The 15829-nt window shown below is 49.3% G+C and overlaps 1 protein-coding gene across 2 annotated transcripts; it reads left to right on the forward strand.

Moving 5' to 3' along the window:
• The first annotated feature begins 7856 nt into the window (after positions 1–7856).
• LOC111154917 (phospholipase A2 group IID) lies at positions 7857–14443 on the forward strand. 2 transcript variants are annotated; one of them, XR_002641110.1, is made up of 5 exons: positions 7857–7937; positions 10365–10509; positions 11159–11265; positions 12480–12590; positions 12859–12923. XR_002641110.1 is itself a non-coding variant. In XM_022514872.1 (4 exons), the coding sequence occupies exons 1-4, from the start codon at positions 7898–7900 to the stop codon at positions 13002–13004; spliced, it is 438 nt and encodes a 145-aa protein (XP_022370580.1). In that variant the 5' UTR covers positions 7864–7897; the 3' UTR covers positions 13005–14443. The 2 variants fall into 2 exon arrangements, 1 of the variants encoding a protein (XP_022370580.1); XM_022514872.1 differs by lacking the exon at positions 12480–12590 and having other exon boundaries at positions 7864–7937; positions 12859–14443.
• Positions 14444–15829: the final 1386 nt, after the last annotated feature.

The raw sequence follows: 15829 nt of genomic DNA on the forward strand, positions 1-15829 counted from the left end.
GTCACAGACCGGAAGAAAATATTGCAAATATTTGATTAAGGACTTATATCCAGAATATATAAAGAGCTCTCAAAACTCAATAATAAGGGGCACCTGGGTGGCTCAGTGGGTTAAAGCCTCTGCCTTCGGCTCGGGTCATGGTCCCAGGGTCCTGGGATCGAGCCCCGCATCTGGCTCTCTGCTCGGCGGGGAGCCTGCTTCCTCCTCTCTCTCTGCCTGCCTCTCTGCCTACTTGGGATCTCTGTCTGTCAAATAAATGAATAAAATCTTTAAAAAAAAAAACTCAATAATAAGAAAAGACCACGATTTTTTAAAAATGAGTAGATGATTTGCACAGACTCTTTGCCAAGGAAGATAATAGTTGACAAATGAGCATATGCAAAAGGTATTCAGGCTCATGAGGCATGAGGGAAATGAAAGTTAATACCACATGAAATTCTATTACACATTTATGAGAGTGCCTAAAAGATAAAAGACTGACCATACCAAATTTGGGGGATGATGTGAAGTAACTGAACTTTCACGTACTTGTGGAAGGAATGTAAAATGGTATGACCACTCTGAAAAATAGTTGGGCACTTTCTTACCAAATTAGACATACACCTACCATATGACCTGGTCATTCCACCTCTGGCTTTTTACCCAAGAGAAAAGGAAGCATGTGTTCATACAAAGACATATACTAAACATTCATAACAGCTCCCAATTATAAATGATCCAAGTGTTCACCAATCAGAAAAAGGATTTTGTATGTGATACATACACATATACATATACTGTCATACAATGGGATACATACATGTGATACAGTCATACAATGGGATATATACATGTGATATAGTCATACAATGGGATACCAGCTCCGCAGTTGAAAAGAGGGGACCCCTGTTCCATGGGAGAGCACAACCTTGAGGGGGGCCCGAGGGAATTCTCTTGGGGAATGGAAGTGTTTCCTGTGGTGGCTGGGGGTGTGGTTCTACAGGTGTGCACATCTGTCAGAACTCATTGAACTTGACACATTTATTGGTAGATTTTATTCTATGTAAATCATACCTCAGTAAAGTTGATTTTAAAAGAAACAAAGAACGTGTCTAAGAAAAAACAGACGGCTTCTACATTTATAACAAAAATGTTTTATATATCCATATCTATAATGATTGCTTTGCCAAGTCATCCCTAATCATTAGGCAGCTGACTGTGGAGGAAGTGAGGCATCAAAGGACATTGCTCCCATTTCATGGAGGCGGACACTTGAAGCAATAAACTGGAGGGCCTTATGAGTCAGGGAAGGCATGTCTACAGGCAGTGTCTGGAGGACCACGCCAGTCCCTCAGATCTGATCCCTGCACTGCAGGCATTTTTTGTGTGTGTACATTGGGGGTGGAGAAGGGGAGCAAGCAGAAGAAAGAGGATGATGACTAATAGAAGCTCACCTCTTCCAGGGAGCCTACCAGGACATCTCTTCTCTCTGGGCTCCCTTAACACCTGTGTTAGTCTGCTCCAGGTGCCATCACAAATCCCACAGGCTGGGTGGCTTCAGCAACATTTATTTTCTTATACTTCCAGAGGCTGGAAGATGCAGATCAAGGTTTCAGCTGGGTTGGTTCCTTCTGAAGTCTCTGTCGTTGGTTCACGGATGGTCATCCTCTCCCTGGGTCCTCCCATGGTCGTTCCTCACTACCTGTCCCTGTCCCAAGCTGCCCTTCTTAAAAGGAGTCATATTGAATTAGGACCAATCCTAATGACTTCATTTTAACTTAATTACATCTTTAAAGACTCTCTCCAAATATGGCCACATTTTGAGGTACCGGGGACTAGGATTTCAATATATAAATTGAGGGAGGACACCATTCAGCCATTGTCCACATGGCCCACAGCTACAGCCCACTAGAAAAACCAGACTTGGGAGTGACATTGGGTCTGATTAGCCCTCTGTTTGAATTGTTTGACCCTTTAAAGTCCCACTAACCCCTCTGGAAGGGAGCAAATAGTACCAGCTTCTAAATTGTGCTTTGAGGAGGGAGTGAGAGCAAAGGCTTTGTGCAAGGGAAAGCATTGTTATTTTCCACGGAGTTAATGGTGTATCCCTCTAAGCTGACCCTTTTACCAGGGCTCACAGGGCCTGTGGGTCATATCAACAGTAAGAAATGCCTCTGGCTTATTATCCAGCCCATGTAAGTCAGAACCCCCTTGAGCTCCTAATTCCCAAATAAAGTCTTGCTGTTATTTCTGGGAGTCTCTGTAGGAGCCTTGGGAGCCCCAGGCTTCTCCTAGTCTTCTCTTCTGTTCCCCCATGTGACCTCCACAGCTGTTCATGGAGGTCTCAGCACCCCAAAGCTGCAGGCTCTCAGACACTCATTGGGGCCACCCCACCTTCCAGCCTCAGAGCCACTCTTGCTCTGCTCAGAGGAGGGGACATGCCTCCAGCTCCACACTGTGCCATGTCTGCTCTCCTCTGTCCCCTGGGACCCACCCCATGACCGTAGCCTAGGCCTGAAACTTCTATATGGCCCTCTCCATGGGGCTCCAGCCAAATCCCCCAAACAAATATCTTGGTATCCACAGTCATCCCCCCATTCTGACTCCTCAGGCAGATCAACTCACCTCCATCCAAATCATCTCATGTAAATTGGTAGGAGATCTCTATCCCCACCCGGAGTTGGGGCACCAGGGGTTGGCACAGCCCAGGTTCCAACCAGCTCCAAAGTGTCTGGTTGCTCTGGGGACATCATGAGTTCCTAGTGGGGATCTGCCTTACTCCTTTCTCTCTGCATCCTACCCAGCGTGCTGTGCATGCTGGCAGCTAGCATGTAGTAGGTACTCAGGAAATGCCTATCAAATGGAGCCATTTGCTGGTTTCCCACGGAATTTCTTGGAAGTGTGGTCTTTGCCTCCCGTAAGCTAATATCAATAACAACCCTGGCTGTCATTATGGAGAGCTTACAGTGTATGAGCCAAGCACCAAATACGCCCCCTTGGAATCCTTCCAGAAACCCTGATGGGGCCCTTTCTCCTTTCCCTCCACTTCATTTAACAGATGAGGAAACAGATGAGCAGTGAGAATCCGCATCAGGCCAGCTGGTCTGGCCCCACTTCCTTCTGAATGCCCAGGCTCTGCCACCTCCCAGGTTGGGGTGGTGCTGGAGGAAGGCAGCAGGGCCAAGGCTGGGGCTGGGAACAGAAGAACCTTCTGGCAAGGACCACCACAAAGCTGCTGGCTGAGGGGATTTCAAGTGATTCTGAAAGTACATTCCATGGCCACTAGTCTGAGTTTAGGTCACTCTGAATGAACTGAGAGGTCAAAGTGGAAATCCCCCTGCTATGTGTGACCAGCCCTGGGTCATTTAGAAACAAGAGACTCTGGGTCTGAGACATGTGGGGAGGTCAGTTTGCCCAGCTCCTTGCTTTGGTCAGAACTTTAGATTCTTTCTTCCTAGGAGGAAGGGTCACCAGGTGCCATACATTTCCCGATCACCGCCTGTGTACCTGTATTCCCCGTCATTCCACCTGAACTCATGACAGCAAGCCAGCAGGGGATGCATCGCTGGCCCCATTTCTCAGATGGAAAAGCTGAGGCTCAGAGAGATGAAGTAGTGGAATCAAGGTAATGCCATTGTTAAGCTGGAGTTCAAAGCCGCAGCAATCTGATTGCAAAGATGTTGAAGGAATTTTCACAATGTGAGCACGCCAAGGTAAACAACACCCAGCCAACACAGGAGATCAGAGACAAAGCTCAGAGCCTCCAGGGAAGCACCCTTTCCTGCAAACCTTTGGTAACTCTGAGCTTCCTCTTTGATGCCTTCTGCATATTCTGGTGGATGGAACCCAGGCCATGGGACTGTGGCAGTGAGTGGAGCTTTGAAGTGAGGGATGGGTGGAGGGGAGGATTCCATCACTGGCTGAAAGGACAGGCTTCCCCCTTGGGGATACCCCTTAGGAGATGGGGTCCACCTTCTTCTCTTCTGCAGTGAGGTGGGGGAAGCCAGTTTCCAGACTCAGGCCAATTCTCACTTCCACCTCCATCAGTGTGGGGAGGGCAAGAAAGTATGGTGGAGCCCCTGGGTCGAATAGTTCATCTGTAACATGGAGATTAGGGCAGTATCTACCCTTACGTTATGATGTGTGAACCATTTAGAGCAGTGCCCAGCTCACAATAAGGGTGACTCTGGCAGATCTGTGTTCAGACCCAAATTCCCTGTGTGCCAGCTATGTGACCCTAGACAACTTTCTAACCTCTCTGGGCCTCACTTTCCTCACCTATAAAATGGGAATAGCAGTATCTTCCTCAAGGTGCAGTTGTGAAAATTAAATGAGATAGCAACCCAGTGCCCAACACACAGTAGAGTCTCAGTCAATGGTAAATATTCCTAACAGAATTTGCACGCCAGCATCTAAGGCCCTCCTGCTCCTTTCCACCCGCCACCAGGAGATCTTGACGGGTTGCAGTCTAATGGTATCATCAAGTGTTTTTCCTACCATTTCCAAGGAAGTAAAAGCACACAGAACTTACTAACAAGTCCTGAGGAATGACCAGGCCCAGTGGAAACTCCTATGTGCTGATGGGAACAGAAGCAAGAGAGTTTCTAAATTCCTACAGACTTCAGAGAATGGAAGAGGCTTAAAACCTTGCTCTGTTCCACCCCAGCAATTCCACTTCTGGATACCTATTTTAAAGCAAATACCCTTTGGGGCACCCGGGTGGCTCAGTGGGTTAAGCCTCTGCCTTCAGTCAGGTCATGATCTCAGGGTCCTGGGATCAAGCTCCGCATTGGGCTCTCTGCTCAACAGGGAGCCTGCTTTCCCCCTTTCTCTCTGCCTACTGCTTTGCCTACTTGTGATTTCTCTCTCTGTCAAATAAATAAATAAAATCTTAAAAAAAAAAAGAAGCAAATACCCTTTAAACGTAGACAAAGCTTTAACATCCCAGTGTTAACCATAATAATGAGTGTGGGGGGGTGACCTGAAAGTCATAATAAGGAAAAAAACAATCAATAAAAACAGACCCAGAAATGACCCCAATGACAGAATTAGTAGATAGAGCTATTAGAACACTTATAATAACAATATTCCTTGTTCTTAAGACAGGAAAGCTTGAGTGGGGTAAGTAGAATCATAGATTTTTTTTTTAAAACCCAGATCAAATTTCTAGCGAAAAACAAATACACTCAGAGGAAAGGAACAGTGGATAGCACTAAGGCAGATTTGACAACACAGAAGAAAAGGCAAGTTGTTTTCTGTTCATTGAAGCAGGAATGGTACTGTTAAAGATGGTGGTGATGGTGGGAACCATCATAACTACCATCTGTTGATCTCCAGCTTTGGACCAAGCCCCATTCACCTACCATGTTGTTTAATTCCTGCAACAGGCCTGTGAAGTAGGTACTGTCATTGTTCCCATTTTACACATGAGGAAGAGGAAGACATGATGTTCCAGGTGAGGTAGCTGGAGCTTCAGGGAGTTTAGCCTTAACCCAGGTGGTCTGGATTTGAACACCACCTCCCACCCTCTTCACCTCCATGAAATGCTACACAGCCCGAGCTGTGGTCTCTGTGGTGGCTTTCTTTCCACAGGTGGGGCCCGGTACAGTGTGCTGGATGCACATGGTCTCTAAACCCCATAGGGATCAGAGAAGGGAGAGACTATTGTCCTCATATTGTCCCCACCAGCGAATGAGGAAACCAAGACTCATGTAGGGGGAGCAATTGGCTCAGAGTGCCAGTGTTGGTAAGAGAAGGAGCCAGAATTTGAAGCAGGTCCCTCTGGCCCCAAACCTATCCTTTCAGGTGTGCCCTGGGGTCTCAGGACATGTCAGAGACAGTGATTCTGAGGCCTCTTTGTAGCATGAATGGTATGTCTTCTCTCCCATTAGGGAAAAGCCTCTGGAATCAACAAAGAACCTGTGGTCCTTGCTGGTTTTGCTCCTACCCAAATGATAACTAGATCGGGAGAAGCTGGAATTCTGGGAGGTACCCACATCCCCATCAGGAGCCCGTATCTGGAGGACAGTATGGTGAAGTCCCACACTGAGAGCAGTGCAAGGGAATGACCACAGAGCCCATGACAGGAAGGCATGTCGCAGAAAATGCCAGGACATATGGTGAGCTTACTGCTTGCTTATTTTGCATGAAGATTATTTTCTCACAGATGAAGTGGTCGGTTGGTGACTGAGTCAAGGAACAAAGGAAAAAAATTAGACTCGAGAAAGAACTCTCAGCAGTGACTCTTACTGGCACACTTTTTTGGGTGAATTGGCAGCAAGGTCAGTCTGCGGACTATGTCCTTGAGAACCATTTAACAGGCATGGGAGAAAACGAATCTCTACTACCAGTGGACCCTCTATTAAAACTTGAAAGGTTACCAGTGGAGTGTTTGTGGGAGACCATCTCTAGAACGCCTGCCACCAGCACCTGCACCCTAGCTGGGCTGAGTCCATACCATCAGCCATGTTAGGATTCTTCTACACAAACAGAGGCAGACCCGCAGAGTAAAATGTCAACACCCATCAACTGCCTTCAAATTGTGCCCATGCTGTGACGCTCAAGTTCACTTTAGGAACAGATCCTCTGAATTAATTCTGGACACGAACTGAGATCTAGCCTCCAAGATGTCTCTCACTGTACCCCTGTATGGACTAGAATAGTATTACAAAAATAAATGAGTGGAAACAACCCATATATCCATCAATAGGGGATTCATTAAATGTACAGCAGAGATGTGTAAAGGAATACAGAGTTGCCTTGCCAACTATTACCACCAAAGAATCCTTAATGACATAGAAATAGGTTCAAGCTATATGGGTCAATGAAAAGACAAAGGACTACTTGTAACATTTTTCTAATCTGGAAAGGGAAAAGTGTGGAAAGGTCTGTAAAGCCATAGAACCAAAAGAACAGACACAAAAGGTTAATGGTAGAAATAACTCAGGTGCCTCTCAGTGGGTGAAGGAAGTTGATGGGGTAGAGATACCAAGATGAGATAGGATTTAGCCGTGAAAAGAAGGCCATCCGGCCATTTGTGACAACATGAATGGACCTTAAGGACATTATGCTAAGTGAGGTAAGTCAGAGAGAGAAAGACAAATACTGTTTGATCTCACTTATCTGTGGAGTCTGAAAAAGCCAAACGCAGGGGGCACCTGGTTGGCTCAGGCAGTAAAGCATGAAATTCTCAATCTCAAATCCAGGGTTAGTAGTTCAAGCCCACATGAGGCATGGAAACTACTTTAAAAAAAAAAAAAAAAAACTTCATAAAAACAGAGAGTAAATTGGTGGTTACCAGGAGACAGGGAGGAGCAAAAATAGGACAGGTAATGTTACAAGCAAAAAGCTTGCAACAAGTAGTAAATAAGTCCTAGAGATCAAATGCACAGTCTAGAGAATACAGACAATATTGCATTGTGATCACTCAACTTGCTAAGAGATTAGATCTTTATTCCAACCACTAAAAAGAATTATAATTCTGTGACGTGACGGAGGTACTAATTATTGCTAAATTGGCAGTCATGGTGTAATATATGAATGTATCCATTCAACATGTTATACACCTGAAATTTACACAATGTTATATGTCAAATAGATTTCAATCCAAAAAAAAAAAAGGGAATGGTGTATACTGGATTCACAAGCGATTTTAAATTGTTTTGTCTATGATTTTCAAGTCTCCTCCACTGAATGTGTTCATTTTGCAATCAAAAGGTTTTAAAAAAAAAAACTGGTATTAAAAATAAAAACCATAAAATTCCCCGTTGCTAAAAACAGGAAATGGAAAGAGTGTGCCGGATGCCAGAGCTGGGAAGGACAGGGGTGGGCTCTGCCGGGTGGGGCGACTCTGATATAAAAGTCTGCCTGTATGGAAAGGTACTTCCAGCAGCTGCATCCACTGCTCTGTGCTGGGACCATGGAGCTTCCCCTGCTGTGCACACTGCTGGTGTTTGCTGGTGAGCTGGGAAGGGAAGGTGGGACGTGAGTGGGCGCTGTATCTTCTTCCTCAACTGAGCCTCTGCTCTGATCCCCTGTGCTGGCCCCCAGTCCCCAACCCTTCTGCCCCTGCAAGGAGCCAGCTGCAGTGGCTGGTCCCCTAGAATGCTGGCTTTGGCTGGGGAGCTCTGGGCTGCCACGCCGTGCAGCGTGCCTCTAGTCTGCCATGAGGCTCAGACACTGGGGCCGGCTAAGCAGGTGCCTGCAGGACTTTGGACACAAGTTACAGAAAAGGATCTCCCCGCTTCACCCTGCTCCCCTTTGTCACCTTGACCAGATAATAACGATCTTTCACTTACGCACAGCACCATGTACTTTTAGAACCCTTTCTTTCATGTTCATTGTCTCCTTCGAACCTGGGAAGAGGGTCCTGTTGATGGTGGTTGGGAGATGGGGCGGTTTCCATTCAATCTTGCACAGATCATGTAAAAATGTGCTTGCTAGCAAATCGGTGTTTTTGTTTCTCAATCCATCCAAGTATCCAGTGTTAGAAAGGATTTGTACTTTAAAGTGGGGCTTTATATAATCCTGGGACTACTAAATTTTTTTAGAGGAACATATCTCCAAGGCTACAGCAAAAACCATCAGGGGAAATCGCAGTCAAGCTACAGGAACTCATCTCTCAGACATAAAGAAGCAATACACTGGAGAGATTAAATACACAGGCGAGCCTGCATTCAAATGCTGTCTCCTGGCAGGATGACCTTGGCCAAGTCACCCCACCTCTCTATGTCCTCACCTATAAAATGGACACAATAACACCCTCTTCATAAGGTTGTTAGGACTTTGAAGAGAAAATGTATCCAAAGGGTTTAGCAAGTGGGATTAATAATGAGCAAACAATAGCTTCACCCACAGCACGTGCGTGATGAGCGTGTAACTCTTGGGGGAGGGGCGCCCATCCCCCTTGGTGGCAGTAAAGGATAGAAAGACTGCCAGGACAGGAATTACTGACAAGCTAAGCCAGTTCACCAAAGGCCTCATGACCCCACATGGAGCTCCTCGGGGTCTCAGAGCTGGTTTCTCCTGACTCTAAAATTATAAGAAATAAGACTATCCTACCAAAGCATTCTGAACCAAAGCTCAACTTACACCTTGCCTGGCAAGGAAAACTACGTCATTCAAGTGTGAGTTTATTTGTGTATTGCTAAGCTGACATAGAAAGAGCCAGACTTGGGGCAGAAAGAGGGACGAGGTAGACCAGAAAGGCAAGATTCTGAATTCAGGTCCCTGGTTCATGCACAAGGTGGGTGGTAAGTCCGCTGTGGCTTGCCTCCAGTTTCCTTAGCACAGAAACTGGGCTTCCGGTGGGCCTGGGGTGGGGGATGGGTCATTAGTCCCCTCAAGGCTTAGCAAGGGTGTCCAGTTGGAGCCACCGTGTCAAACAACATGGGTTCCTGTACATTGAGGGGACACACCGGGGACAGAACGGACCTGCAAGTACCAGACACCCCCGGTCACTTTTAGCTGCAACCCAAGGCAACCTGCTGGGGATCTCGCCCTTGGCCCATTGCACGATCCCCTCCCAAATCCCCTCTTCCCACCTCCCCCTCCCCCAATTTAGGGCTCACTCCCAGGTGAGCCACGGGAGTGCTTTTTTCTGTAGCTTTCTCTAAGGGAGGTGGGGGAGAGGGTGTGCAAGGCGGGGTGCAGGGAGAAGGGTGAGTCTTCCTGTTACAGACTGGAAACTCAGTGCAGAAGCGGGAAATGGTGCCAAGCTGCCTGGGGTTTCAGTCCGAGCTCCTCCATGTACTGGCCACTGTGACCCAGTATGAGGCTCGAGCTGCTCATCTATAAAGTGGGCATTAAGCATAGTTCTTGTTGTACTAATGTCAGTTTCTTAGTTCCCAAAAGTACACCGTAATTACATAAGCTGATCATAACTTCAAAGGGAAGGCGAGGGGTGTATAAGATCGCTTTGTAACTCCTTGCAACTTTTCTGCACCTCTAGAAAGTACCAAAATAAAAAGAGTATTTATTGGGTGGGGAGGATGAGTATTTATCTCACAGGCTGAATGAAGTCAATAAATGACTACATGAGCACCTGGTTGGCTCAGTTGGTTAAGCATCCCAGAGTCCTGGGATCAAGTCCTGCTTTGGGCTCCTTGCTCAGCAGGAAGCTGCTTCTCCCTCTGCCTCTCCCTCTGCCCCTTCCCCCTGCTCGAGCTCTCCCTCTCTCTTTAAAACAAAACAAAACAAAACAAAACAAAAAACGTAATAAGCACTCACTATTGCTGTATTTTTAACAGCCATAGTGCATAGTGGCTGTTGTCATTTTATTATCCAAGGTCACTGGTTTGGTCCAACCAGGCACAAGTGCCAGGCCTGTGGTCCGCTGGCCACCTCTGACGTTCACGTCCTCTCTTTGTTGCTGGGCTCTTTGGCAGGTGTGATTCCAACCCAGGGCGGGATCTTGAACCTGAACAAGATGATCAAACAGATGACCGGGATGACACCCCTCATCTCCTACTGGTTCTATGGCTGTCACTGTGGACCTGGGGGCAAAGGTCAACCCAAAGATGCCACAGACAGGTAATCCCTTCACAGGTAGGGCGGCGGTGGCCGTCCTGTCCTGCCCGCACCCCGGGACTCTCCCCTTTCCTGTTCTCCCATGTATTCATTCCATGAATTCATTTTGTGGTCTGTTCTAGCAACCCTGCTGAGGCCCGGTACCGTCCAGGCCCTCCTGGAGCTTGTCTTCTGGCTGGTTCTGCAGAGTCTCCGAAGGCCCCCTGCCCTTCCAACCCCGATCTACTTAGAATACCCACACGCACTCCCTGCTGCCACTGCATGCTGTTTTTTAAAAAAAAATTCCTACTTCTTTTTTGCCACTGTCTCGTGCAATCTTCACCAGGCCCCCTGGGGAATCGGCCAGGAGGGAAGAGAGCCATCCAGATCCAGGGTCACTTCCCTCATCCACCACTTACAGGCTGTGTGGCCCTGGGCATGTGGCTTGACCTCCTTGAGTCTGTTTCTTCATTTGTGAAATGGGGATCATACTAGTGCCCCCATCACAGGGTAGTAGTGAAGATGAAGAGAGTATTCACACACGAAACACGTGCCTGGCTCACAGGAAGCCCTCAATAGGCCTTAGCTAGTGCACTCTCCATAGCGTGCGCTCAGTTTCCCCCTCATGCAGCCGTGCTCCCTGCCTGACCCTCCTCCTGTCCTCTCTCTCCAGGTGCTGTCAGAACCATGACTGCTGCTATGCTAACCTGAGGCAGCACCAGTGCCGTATCCACACAGACCACTACAACTACACCTTCTCCCATGGGGACATCCAGTGCCGTGAGTGCCAGGGGTCTCGGGTTTGGAGTTAGAGGCTGAGGAAGGGAAGTCTGGCGCTTACTGCCTTCACGTGCTGTGTGACAGTACACAAGTCACTCAAGCTGTCTGTTTTTCTTGTATGTCCAGCGACAGTAGCGGGGCTCTGGAGGAATGGGGCTGGGAGTAGGGAGAGGTCCAATGGGCATTTGGATCTGGAAGGGCGGCAGACCTCAGCTTGGATCCCAGAGCCACAATCAACCAGCTGTGTGACCTTGAACACATTGCTTAACCCCTCGGAGCATCAGTATTCTCATCCGTAAACTCAGGATGATAAGAGCATTCTACTCCCTAAAGGTAATTCCAGAGCTAAAATGAGAGCAGACGGAATGAGCCTCACACAGGTCTGCTGCCAGGCGTGTGCTCAGATCAATCACTTGGGCTAAGTACGGTATCATTGTTACAACTTACATTGTTACTGGTCCTCAGAGCAGCCCGGCCACGAGCAGCATCACCCTGATGATCTCCATTTTACAGACAAGGAAATTGAGGCCAGAGGGAAGAAGTGTTTGTCCAGGGTCACCCAGCTGCAGGTGACAGAGCCTGGGCTAGACCTCGGGTCCCCCCCGCTCGCCCCAGCCCTGGGCCCCTGCCTGGAGACAGCGGGCAGCTCCCAGGGCTGGGAATCAAGTGGGCTCATCACATCACTGCCTATTCATTGAAGGCTTAATAATAATAGCAACAGGGGTGTTTTGGTGGCTCAGTCAGTTAAGCATCTGCCTTTGGCTCAGGTCATGGTCTCGGGGTCTGGAATCAACCCTCATGTCGGGCTCCCTGCTCAGCGGGTAGTCTGCTTGTCCCTCTCCCTCTGCCCCTCCTCCCCCTCATGCTCACTGTCACTCTATTCTCTCTCTCAAATAAATAAATAAAATCTTTCAATAATGATAATAGCAATAATAATAGCCAACATTTATTGAGCACCTACTGTGTGCTGAGCGCTTTGCTTCTCCTGTACTCTCAGCAGCCCCAAGGCCAGCCCTTACCTTCATCCCAAGGACAGATAGTGAAACTGATGCACCAAGGTCCGTTCAGCCTTACTCTCTGCACATGCTGTCCTCTCTGCCTGGAGCACACCCCCTCGGCCACCGCGGCTTTCTGCAGGGGGAGCAGACCCCTCTCACCTCAGCTCAAATGGCTCTTGGTGCTGAGCCCCCTTCCCCTATTTTACTGTCTTGTAGCCCCTGCGTCATCCCTTACTTCCGCAAGGAACAGGCCATGATCCCCATTTCTGTGCTTCTCGAATATCTGCTGCCCCCCCCCGGAAGTGTAAACCGTATGCGTCAGTTCAGGTCAGTCCTGTCCCCCTAGGGTCTGCCACAGAACGGGTGCTCAATTGTCTAGTAAATGGATGAATAAATGAATAAAGGAGCAAGGCACCCAGGGAGGTCACCGTACGTGCCCAAGGTCATGCAGATAGAGCCCAAGCAGCTGGGCAGGGTACTCTAGCTGAGCAAAGACAGGGCTGCCTTCAGAAACTCCCTCCAGGCACCCTAAGGCCACCGTGGGCTCTGCCTCGGGAAGGAATAGACACTGAGCTCTGTACTCCTCCACCTGCAGCGGACAAGGCGAGCTGGTGTGAGCAGCAGCTGTGCGCCTGTGACAAGATGATGGCCCTCTGCCTGAAGCAGAACCTGGACACCTATCAGAAGCACCTGCGTTACTACTGGCGTCCCCGCTGCAAAGGCCAGACCCCCATGTGCTAGCAGTAGCCCAGCCTGCTGCCCTGCACTCCCTCCTCCGTCCCTCAGCATCTCCAGCTCTGGAACTCCACCCCTTCCCCAGCGTCAGACCCCCTCCACTGGCCTGGGAGGGTCTCAACCACGCCTCACCCTCCTTCTTATTCTTGGACCTTCCAAATCTTTCTGGCTGAGGCAGACGCTCCTTCTGAGCGTGGATTAAGATCTGAGAAGAAGCCAAGTCCAGGAAGCCCCCTAGGGATGGTGTTGGGGCTGAAGCTGCAGGTGTTAGGGGTGGGGACTTGGGGGCCCTGGTGTGGCGGGTCCTCCCTGCCACTGCCACTGCCACTCGCCAGCCCGAGTCTCCCCCTGTCCAACACACTGTCCAAGCTGCAGCTGGGATGGCCTCTCTGAAGGGCAATGCTGATCCTTCTGTCCACATGGCTCTACTTCTTAAAACCCAAAGCCCCCCACTGCCCCCGCCCCAGGGAGGACCTCTCACAGAGTTTGGGACCCGCATTGTCCACCACTATGTCGCTCTCCCAAACTAGGCTGGGCGGTCCTTGTGGGAAGCACCCATGACCGTTTTGGACTTGTTGCATCTGTGCACCCAAAGTCGTGCCCAGGATTAAGAAGGAACTCCATGAATCCCTCTGGAGCTAAAGGCCAGATGAAGCTGCCTGGTCCTCTTGCTCCAGACCCAGGTCCGCACGCACACCTGGTGTCCTCTCCTGCTTCCAGGAGCTTTCTCAGGCTGGAACTTTGGCGGAGCTCTCCTCCTGCCATCCCCAGGTGGCCAAGCCCCACCGAGGCTCCTCAGGGTCCCAGGGCCACTTGCAACAGAAGCCTCCCCTGGCTGACTCCTCCTTGGCTCTGAGGGCTTGTTCTGTCCTCCAAACCCACATAGCACTTTGCGGGTCTGTAATCTACCAGGTTTGATCTTAAGTGGGATATAACATCTGGCCTTTTCTGATCCCCTCCCACTGGACTAGAGCTCCTGGAGGACAGGGGCTTTGTCTCTCATCTTTATTTCCTCTGCTCCCTGAAATAGCAAAGGGGCTCGATTAATGCTCATAGACAAATGAGCCCATGATGGATGGATGGAGGTTGTGGTAGATGCTTCTGATACCCCACCCAGATCCCCACCGGGCCCTTTCCCCAACATCCCCAGATGTTTGGCTGCTGTGTGCTCACATCTGTCTCCTCCTCCTTGTCTGCTGGGAGCTACCACCCCTCCCACCCTGCTCACCTCTAACCAGTGCCTAGAGAGTGTAATACCAGAAGGACGTAACTGACTAGCCCCAGCCTCCCTGCAGGACCACCGGGCGGCATGGAAGCAGGCTGAGGCCAGACGTCTGGAACAACTCTTTGCTTAGCTTCGTACCCTGGTCTGGCCTGTTTCCCTTGCTGCCTTACAGGTTTCTCCTGAGAGCATGCCCTCAATAAATCGCTCACTTGCACAAGAATCCTGTCTCAGGCTCAGCTTCTGGGGAAACTGACTTGTGATGGGTGGATGGATGGACAGGTGGATGAATGGACGGGTGGATGGATGGACGGGTGGATGGATGGACGGGTGGATGGATGGATGGGTGGATGGATGGACGGGTGGATGGATGGACGGGCGGTTTCTTCATGTAAGGATCTGTCATGTATATGTAATTAGCTGTGTCCCCAGCAACAGGGCTGGAGCACCAGGAGCTACTGGCCCTCCAGCCTGTGACACACATAAGTGAAACAACTGTCAAAGCACGTTTCCTACTTCCACATGAAGTTCAGTGGTTCATGTGAGGCAGGTAATTGAAATTAAGAACCATGGGCACTGGGTTCAAATACTAGTCATACCTCTGACTGGCCATGTGACCTCACCTAAGGAATCTTGGGTTTCCACGCACGTAAAGTATAGACAAAAGTTAGAAGAAATTAAGATGAGGTCAGCGGATTAAACAAGATTTATGTGTATGTAGCTGTCAGCACCATGCCCCACACATGGTAATGCTTCTTTATTTAAAAAAAAAAAAAAGATGTATTTATTTTAGGGAGAGAGCAGAGGAGAGGGGCAGAGGGAGACTCCCAAGCAGACTCCATACTAAGCATGGAGCCCGTCTCCGGGTTCGATCTTATGACCCTGAGATCATGACCTGACCTCAAACCAGGAGTCCATCACTTCACCTACCAAGCCGCCCAGGTGTCCCAATAATGCCTCTTTAATGTTACCTGTAGTACTCATGCTCTTGTTGATATGTAATGACCACATCTGAAATCAAGACACATCAGGAAAAAATAGTTAATCAATGTCCCCCTTCTTTCCACCCAATTCCTCTCTCCCTTCCATGTGACAGTGCAAGCCATGTCAGTAAGATCCTGGTGCACAATGTTCATTTATTTAAGAGCTGGTGACCCTGCTTGTCCATTAGCACTCCCGTGTGCCAGGCGCTGGGATGGTGACAAGATCAGTCTCGGCAGGCATGGTTACTGTCCTCATTTTACAACTTGAGGCTCATAATGGGGACAGCAACCTCCGAGGTCCCACAACCAGCAAAAGGCAAAGCCAGGATTCCACCCCAGACTCTCCCCACTCGGCCCCCTGGCACCCTGTCCCATTTGTACTGGTCAGGAAGCTTCCTGTGACTTGATGGGCTTCAGCAATGACCTCACATGACAAGAAGTCCAGGGATAAGGTGGCTTTTCGGTGACTTGGTGATGTCATCAGCACCGGGTGTCTCTCCAGCTCATGGACCACCTTGGCCGTGCTGCTTTGCTCCCCCCACCCCGCACCCCAGGGGGCTCCTCCCAGCTTCCAGATCACATCTGTGGTCCAGACCCCAAACCTGGACATGATAACATCCAGCAGA

The sequence above is a fragment of the Enhydra lutris genome, unplaced genomic scaffold (genome assembly GCF_002288905.1).
Source record: "Enhydra lutris kenyoni isolate GAN:26980312 unplaced genomic scaffold, ASM228890v2 scaffoldscaffold38, whole genome shotgun sequence".
NCBI lineage: Eukaryota > Metazoa > Chordata > Mammalia > Carnivora > Mustelidae > Enhydra > Enhydra lutris.